The 8,475-nt window shown below is 35.5% G+C and overlaps 1 protein-coding gene across 1 annotated transcript; it reads right to left on the bottom strand.

Moving 5' to 3' along the window:
* Positions 1-102: 102 nt before the first annotated feature.
* On the bottom strand, positions 103-6,118 carry LOC107781379 (enoyl-[acyl-carrier-protein] reductase [NADH] 2, chloroplastic-like). The gene is made up of 13 exons (XM_016602071.2): positions 5,900-6,118; positions 3,843-4,158; positions 3,648-3,757; positions 3,506-3,561; positions 3,337-3,421; positions 3,200-3,247; positions 2,526-2,600; positions 2,344-2,455; positions 2,175-2,226; positions 2,042-2,093; positions 1,886-1,943; positions 1,291-1,389; positions 103-562 (listed from the first exon to the last, which is right to left on the bottom strand). The coding sequence occupies exons 2-13, from the start codon at positions 4,114-4,116 to the stop codon at positions 405-407; spliced, it is 1,179 nt and encodes a 392-aa protein (XP_016457557.1). The 5' UTR covers positions 4,117-4,158; positions 5,900-6,118; the 3' UTR covers positions 103-404.
* Positions 6,119-8,475: the final 2,357 nt, after the last annotated feature.

The following is an 8,475-nucleotide window of genomic DNA, read 5'->3' on the forward strand; positions in this document are numbered from 1 at the left end:
TGCCGTTACTATTTCTTATTTGCTACTATCTCTCACCGAACACATGTATTAAATAATTCTTGTCCACCAAAACTTGGTAGATAAAAAAAAATCACCCGAAGATTTTTGTCTATTGTTGGATCTACGAAAGGCATTTCATAATCAACAAGTCAATTCTAGTCTGGCAATGAGAGGCTCATTTTAAATGTGCCGAGAATGAAGTTCCATTTGTTACAACATGCGATGTAACCATCAAATACTAATAGTCACTACAAATGCAAAGCAAATTATCCACTCATCAATATGAAATGGCCTATCTATGGTACCAAGAAAAATGACAACAAAAGGAGAGGCTAAACAATTATTCCAATATTCAAAATTTTCTACTAGATCACCAAAACATATTGAGCGTTGCCTCCACCGGTCTAGCTCTTATTGTCTTTTGGAATGTCAAGACCTTCAAAAGCTGGACTATCAACTCCAACCCCCATTGTGTTGAGACCATTGTCAACATAAATGGTTGCACCAGTGATCGCTGAAGCTAAAGGAGATACCAAAAAAGCAGCAGCATTTCCGACCTCCTCTGTTACATCCATTTTCAGTTTTAGTACTCAAGCAAACAGCAATGCCAACAGTAAGATAAAATATCTATATTTTTTACTCCCTCCATCCCAATCTATGCGGCGGTGTTTAACTCGGCACAGAGTTTAAGGAAAAAAAAAAGAAGACTTTTGAAATTTTGTGGTCTAAAACAAGCGATAGATATTTGTATGGCTATAAATCATCTCATTAAGTATAAATTATTTCTAAATTAAAAAAATATGATATTCTTTCTGGGACAGACTAAAAAATGAAAGTACGACACATAAACTGGGACGGAGAGAGTAATAGTGGTGTCCTCTCCAGCTTGCGTACACCTTGATTATTCCACCAGATACATGCTACCTCCCAGCAGCGCAAGTACTGTTGTAACTTTGCCACAAATGCTTAGACAAATGGGAAGAAATCACCTAGCGTGTTTCTAGTGGGATTTAAACCTTGATCTCCAAAGTTTTCAACCAGATAAAACATCTTATATTAACACCCTGTTTCAACTCCTCCCAACCCCATACATATGTCATCAAGATGAATAAAAAGTGTTCCAGTCCCCAACTCAACACACATTCTGTAAAGAAAAACAGATATTCACCCCAGTGGAGGCATGGCGGAATAGTTTTGGGAGATCTTAATGGAAAAGAAATACTACCAAGATTGAGATAGTTTAAGGATTCTTAAATAAAAATAATAAATGAAGAATAGAATATGAATCACCTGCATATAATTCTTTTTGCAATGGGGCATTCTCCAATGAGTAATTTATCATCATATCGATGAATCCAATAGCTTTTGCGGCACGACTTCCCAATGGACCTGGAAAGGATAGATTTGATTTTGAGTTCAAAGCACTTGAAAAAGAAGCCACAATATATGAAAGATTGATGTGAGTGATCGAATATGTCATCGACCAATTCAACTTTAACAGAACTATAAGTTGCAAAATAATCCCTTTTTTCCTCTTAGAATCCTTTACCTTTTCAGTTTTATCTACATTTAAGCTGTTTGAGCAAGTTCTTGTTGTCAAGGTACAGTTCTAAGCAGAAAATTTGAAGTAAGGCTGGTTATATAACCACACAATGCATAGCAACGGCATAAGTTTAATGTTAAAGTCTTAAAGAAGGAACTAAAACTTAAACCATGCTGATACAAGTTCTAATATCAAAATATGGACGCCTGAGCATACACGGTTATAAACTTCTAACTTTGCATCTTGCCTGTTAATTGGTTATGGTTATCCAGTGAAATTCCAGAGTACCATTTTGATCAGTACAAGCACAATACATGTAATACTACACCTTGTGGGCCATACCTGCAGATATTGTGTTGACTCTGACTTTATTTTTCCTTCCAGCTTCAAAGGCCAGGACCTTCAGCAAGAGAACACTACTCTTAAGCGATGCTCTCATTTGAAGCTAAAGGGAATAAAGTTCAAATAATTAGGAAAAAAAAGTAGCAGAGAACTTACTTTTGTGTCACTCTCCAAAGCAGCTTTTGCCGAACTCATACCACCTCCATATCTATTAAATTCAGTGACGACAAGTCATTTTAAAATAAGTAAATAAGGAAGATTGTGTTTCAGGAGGTAAGGGGAATCGTACCCAGGAATAATTCTTTCAGAAGCAATGTATGTCAGAGAGATTGAGGCGCCGCCTACAAGGTAAGAAATATCTCAAAGTTCTATAAGGAAAAGGTCTATTTGGTGGAATAGCACATGATGAACTAATTTTGCCATATAGAGTTAGCTGAAACAAGCTCGTGGAGCTTTACCTGGATTTATTATTGGAAGAAAATGCCTCAGGAGAGAAACAAAAGAATAACTTGAGGCAGATACTGCTGCAAGGTAGCCTTTTCTTGATGTCTCCAGCAGAGGTTTGCTAACCTACATTTACACTTTCAGATACCATAAAGGTTCCAATAAGAACTTTAGCAGAGAATGGCGAGTAGTGTACCTCTGGACCATTTGCAAGTGAATGCACAAGGATATCAATTGTGCCAAAATCTTGTTTCACGGATTCAACAGCTTCCTACAATATAGAACCAATTGCACAGTTACTTGATCATGTTATCTTCCTGCTTTGATATAATTCTGCAGCATATAAAATAATACCATCTAGCTGCATACAGTATATAGTATTTTTAACTCCAAAAATGGAGGTGAGCTTTGATCTATTCAAGATACAACTAGAGATAGCACATGCCAAAGGAAGAACAGAATGATCTAATATTGATAGGTAGCTCATAACAAGAATCACTAATAATGCACAAAGTATAAACTAAAAGTACTTGGTAAACAAAAAAGTCTTTCAACATATACAAGTTGGATTAATGGAAATCTAGCTTCTCGGAACCATGTCAAATCTCTTATAAGTATCAAACCAATATTATGAGAAGTTCAATTTTAAACCATGTATAAAGTCATAAACCCTATCAAAGTGAAAAAGAAAACCATGTACAACGTCATAGTTTGGAGTGCTGAAGCAACTAGTGCACTTGATTTATGTTAGATGCTCTTAATCAATAATGACTTTGGTTAAAGAAAGCTTTCTTCAAGATGAGCATGTAGGGGGGCCATATCCAGCTGACAAATATGAGAAAACAACTTGAAAAATGCCAAACTTGATACCTTGACTGTCCAATTTGAGGATCCTGCGTAGCGTTTGTTTGCTTTCACCTGGATGATACCAATTGCATCTAGATAATTAGACTTGCACAGTTGTTCCGTAACTGGTTGAGAAGGATAAAGAGAAAAGCTAATCTTACATCCTCAGGAACATCTTCAGGACTGTCATAAACTGCATCCAATGGGTAGACTTTAGCAATTTCCATCAACGAACCATCTGGCAACCTATTACAAAATATTGCAGCATCTATCAGTAGATGAAAGGGATGAGGAGTACAGTAGAAAAAATAGAATAGCTCCCATCCTTACACTCGCGATTCATCAAATTTTCCACGTCGTAGACTTGTCTCGAAGATATTCAGTGCCTAAATAAATTTTGTACGGAAGATTATATCCTGGGCATGCTGTAGGTAACTGTTGAATATATAAAAAAAGTTGTAAATATACTTACAGGCACCCATGTACCAACAAGAATTTCAGCGCCTGCAGCTGCAAGTGCCTTTGCAATTGCCCATCCATACCCGTTATCATCTGCTATACCAGCAATAAATGCCCTCTTACCTGTGATTATGAGAAAACACTATAAACAATCTGTCATCTGGACTCCAAAATACAGTAAAAAAATTCAAGTAGACTTTTGTGCGACCTCTTAAATCGATAGGCAACCCTGACGCAGGCGCTTTATCACTTGCTCCAGACATTGCTTTTGGAACCATCCTCTCATATTTTACAGAAACAGACTTAAAGCTTTGACTCAGCTTTGTTGGTGAGACGTAAGATGAACTTCTAAGCTCAGTACAAGATCTGCTTTTACTTTCAAAACCAAAACTGACATTGGTCAACTTTGAAAAACAGGGAGAAGCAGAAGCGCATTGTTTGACTGCAGCAATTTGCAGGCCAGGAGTTGCATTTGTAGCCATTTCCAGATATTCACTTGACCAGAAGAATGAAGAGTCTAACACCTGATAGATATTTGCACCAATAATTCATTAGTACAACCAGAGGCGGATCCAGGATTTAGAGGCTTCGGGTGCCAAAAATTTTGAACATAGTCATATTACAATTTACATTGTCTAATAGGGTATAAATTTAATCGGTTTGGTCTATTTGGGTTTCAGTTCGGGTTATTCGTCTTTGGAGTTAATATAAGCAAATCGATCGAGCAAAAAAATTACGTAATAATTATGATAACTTAGAAAAAAAAGCATAAAAATTCAACTGGATTATGCATTTTGTACAAGAAAAAAGACTCTTTATCACTTTATATTTAGATACTTATGGCAAAAACTTACACTAATAAGCACTCTAAATATTAAGTAAGTTTACGGACATTTTTCAATTTATATTTTTCATAAAAATTAACTCACTCGATATTATATACAATTGTCCTACTTTAGAGCAATCTGACAAAAGAATAAACTTTCATCATTGATTAAAACAATAACTTATTCAAGGATTCTTTTTTTAATTTTTTTTTTTTTGGTTTCTGCAAATAGATTTTCACAGTTGTGGGCCCGGAGAAAACAGTTAATTTTTCTTTATCTATTGATAAATCACGGAGGAGTTAGGAAAGTGCAACAATGGAGATTTCTTTGAATAAAAATAAACTAATAAGATTAAAAAAAAAAGTCAATAGGACCTATTAATAAACAAAAAGAGCAATTAAGTAAAGAGAAAGAAGAAACAAAGGATCCTCCTGTAATTGTCTTAAATGCACCAAACAAAAGCTTTTAAAAAAGTAAGCTAGGCTAGATTCGAACCCCCACCATTTGGGTGAAAGTGGCATTGCCTTGCCAGTGGCACCTTCATCCTTTTTGCTACTGAGGGTGCCACTTAAAGTATTTGTATACATTCCTTCTATATATACATGCATGTATACATACTATTGCATAGTTTCAGCCAAAGCTTGCGGGTGGCGTACCACCCCGTCCCTTACATGTAGATCCGCCCCTGAGTACAACTAAACAGCCGTATATCAATCAATTTCAATCAATGAACTACTCCTCAATTTCAAAATAGTTGAAGCTGGCTAAAATGTTAGTTAGGTACAATTATGCTAGCAGTCAATCAACCCACTGCAACCCTCCTCATTTATCCAATTTTGGAGTTTATATACCAAATCCTTACAAGACAATATCGATGCAGACTAGAACCGAGCTAGAGCTAACACCAGTTTGTCCCAAACGAGCACTACTCTCTTTTAAAGAATTATTAACAAAAGAAAACTGAACTAAACCTTTTCAAAGGAATCAAACCATGAGCTAGTGTCTCCTTTATGCTATGTAATGTAGCACCAAGTAATTCATTGAATATTATTCCTCGACTTGAACTTCCATACATCAATTAATAAGTAAGAAAAGAGACTATTGCAATCTTTCTAAGGCTAAAAAAGTGGCCTTATATGACATCTAGCAAATATTTTCTTGTCAAACTCTCTGTCATTATTTCTAAGGCTATAAAAGTTTTTTTTTTTTTTTTGACAAGTGATTTTAGCAACATTTTTCAAGATCCCGGAGGACAATAGTGCACAGAGCCAAACAAGACAGTAGTTTTACGCAGTAAATTCAATCAAATGCAAAATGGGTATGGAATTTCAAGCTCAAAAAAGTGAAATCACCAAAAGGGTGATCCAACATTTGATCAATGCACAACATTTGAACAACAGCATTTGAATCACAGTATAAGCTTTTCAAGAAAACTCACCTGTGAGATGAAGCACTGGTGAAAAGATCGAAGCTTGACAAGAGAATGAAAGGAAAATTTTAGGGCTATATATGTAAGCGTGTGTATGTCTTAGTTGGGTTTCGATGAAAACTAAGGTATGGCCGTTGGGCAGCTTTGAAAATGCCGAAGTGGAGAGTGTGTCACAGGTGGGACTTTTGGCTGCTTTTGGTGAAATCGTTATTTACCCTTCAAAACTTTGGGCTTTCATGAGAGAGGAAGAGGGGGGGAATATTTGTGCCCTATGGCCTTTTTAGGCGACTCTTTAAATTATGTCCATGTTAATCTAATTTTTCCATAAATTTAATCCAGTGAACTAACAAAGAATATGGAGAATTTTAGTAGTCCAGTTAGTTGATTGCTTAAATTTTTACCTTGTTCGTGAGTGTTTAAAAAACTAACAAAAACAAATTTTAAATAGTAGCTTCAAAAGGTTATTTGTACAAATGCCTCGTATGTGGGTTACACTGTCAGTCTGTCACGCTTAAAGTTTTCAGATTTATACGATCAACACACGATGTTCTACAGTCTTACTCAAACCGAGCGAGCCAACATATATATATATATATATATATATATATATATATATATATATATATATATATATATAAAATCCAAAAAGTTTTTCTTTATTTCCAAAATATGTACGGATGTACTACAGCTATCCCAAACACAATGTCAATCAGTGACGGACTCAAGATTTTACACAAGCGGATTCGAAAAAAAAACAACGACAAACTTTAGTATAATCGGTGTTGGGTATGACAAGCTTATAAGGTTTGATCACTTTTTTTTTTCTCAACAAAAATCTCAAAATAAAGTCATTTTAAAGTCGCGCTCTATAGTTTTAACAAAGTTAAAAATATTTTTAAAAAGATACAACAAGTTATATGTTTCTATTTTTAGCAATTTATCTATTTAATTTAACAAATTTTACTTCAAGAAATTCAGTTTTAAAAAGTATCACATCATTCATGATTTCTCACACATGTTGACAGATGAGCATAGTGATGCATTTGTTTTACACAGGTTATCCGGAAAGAAAATGAAACATCTCATTTATTATTGAAAGGACTTTTGAAAAAATTATTGCTTTCAAACTTATTCATATTTTTTGGAAATTTCGGTAAACGATTTGGGTTTTTCACTGATGTACTTGAAAGGGAAGAACTATTTTTAGAAATCATGATTTAGCTGAGTATTTTATTTCCGAGTTACTTCTTATATTATTGGTTTTACGTTGTTATGGACTATGGTGAACTATTGGTTTTGGACCCGACCTTGGTAAAAGCTCGTCACTGCTTTCAACCTAAGGTTAGGTTTGTTATTTACTCAGTACATGGGGTCGGTTGTACTGATACTATACTTCTACACATTGCGTGCAGATGTTGGTTGTTGTTGTTACTGTGCTCGATGGTTGTCGGATTTGAAGATGTACCTGTGTTCCTGTTGTAGCTGTCTCTTGTTCATAGTAGCCTTAGATTTATAAAAGCTCTGTTTATGTATTATTCAAATAGAGAATGTATTTATTTCATCTCCGCTTTGTAAACTCTATTCTTAGAAGCTCATGATTTGTACTACCAGTTCTTGGAAAATGTATAAGGTTAAGATAATTATTTACTTAAATTGTTTTAATAATTGTTATTGGAATTAGATAGTTGAAAGTTGGCTTACCTAGCGGGTTGGGTTAGGTACCATCACGACTAGTTGGATTTTGAGTCGTGACAAGGTGGTATCAGAGCTCTAGGTTCATAGGTTCTACGAGTCATGAGCAAGTGTCTAGTAGAGTCTTGCGGATCGGTATGATGACGCCCATACTTATCTTCGAGAGGCTACAGGGCATTTAGGATATATACTTCCCATTTTTCTTTCCTTATCGTGCGGGATTGATTCAGCTTGAGACATAACACTTTGAATTTCTTCCACGTATTCGTATGCGCACATGAGCGCTCGGTATCAGTTGTGTATCGCCGGCTTATGATTCTATGAACGAGGTTCAAGATGTGTATTTTGTGTTTTGGCGATGGGCCAGTCTGGAGGACTTGAGGCCACGGTTAGACCACAACTTAAGCTCAGTAGCTTTAGTTGTAATTTGTACATTTGGACTCATATGTCCGGTGATGTCCCTACAAGTAAAATTTATGGCTCGATGTGCGGTGGAATAGCTTTGTGATGAGTATGATGTAACTGCGGGATGTGTTAAGACGATGTGAATATGACGAGAAGTGTTTCCTTGAAGTGTAAAGGAATTCCATTGGGTGCTTGATTTTCATTTTGATGTGACGTACAGTCTCGAGTGTGAATATTTTGAAGGATCTTTCACGTTGTTAAATTTTGGAAAAAATTAAATTCTCGTGTCTGGTTAATGAGTTTGGACTCAGAAAGATTAAGTGATTTCATAGTAATTGTGGCTGCGAAAGGGTATAACAAGATGCCAATTTGAGGCTAAGCAGGTAGGTTATCTCCTGCATAGTAATCTACGTAGGTGTGTTTTTTATAATGTTGATTGGAGAGTTTCTTTTCTACCAACGGATTATATGTGTTGAAATTTGAATTTG

The sequence above is a fragment of the Nicotiana tabacum genome, chromosome 4, assembly GCF_000715075.1.
Source record: "Nicotiana tabacum cultivar K326 chromosome 4, ASM71507v2, whole genome shotgun sequence".
In the NCBI taxonomy this organism is placed as follows: Eukaryota; Viridiplantae; Streptophyta; class Magnoliopsida; order Solanales; family Solanaceae; genus Nicotiana; species Nicotiana tabacum.

Coding starts and splice junctions, on each gene's coding strand:
- LOC107781379 (XM_016602071.2), bottom strand. CDS start 4,116: ATGGCTACAAATGCAACTCCTGGCCTGCAAATTGCTGCAGTCAAACAA. Junction 2,094..2,174: donor TCTGAAAGAATTATTCCTGG/GTACGATTCCCC, acceptor TGAATTTAATAG/ATATGGAGGTGGTATGAGTT. Junction 1,944..2,041: donor CTTTGGAGAGTGACACAAAA/GTAAGTTCTCTG, acceptor CTCTTGCTGAAG/GTCCTGGCCTTTGAAGCTGG.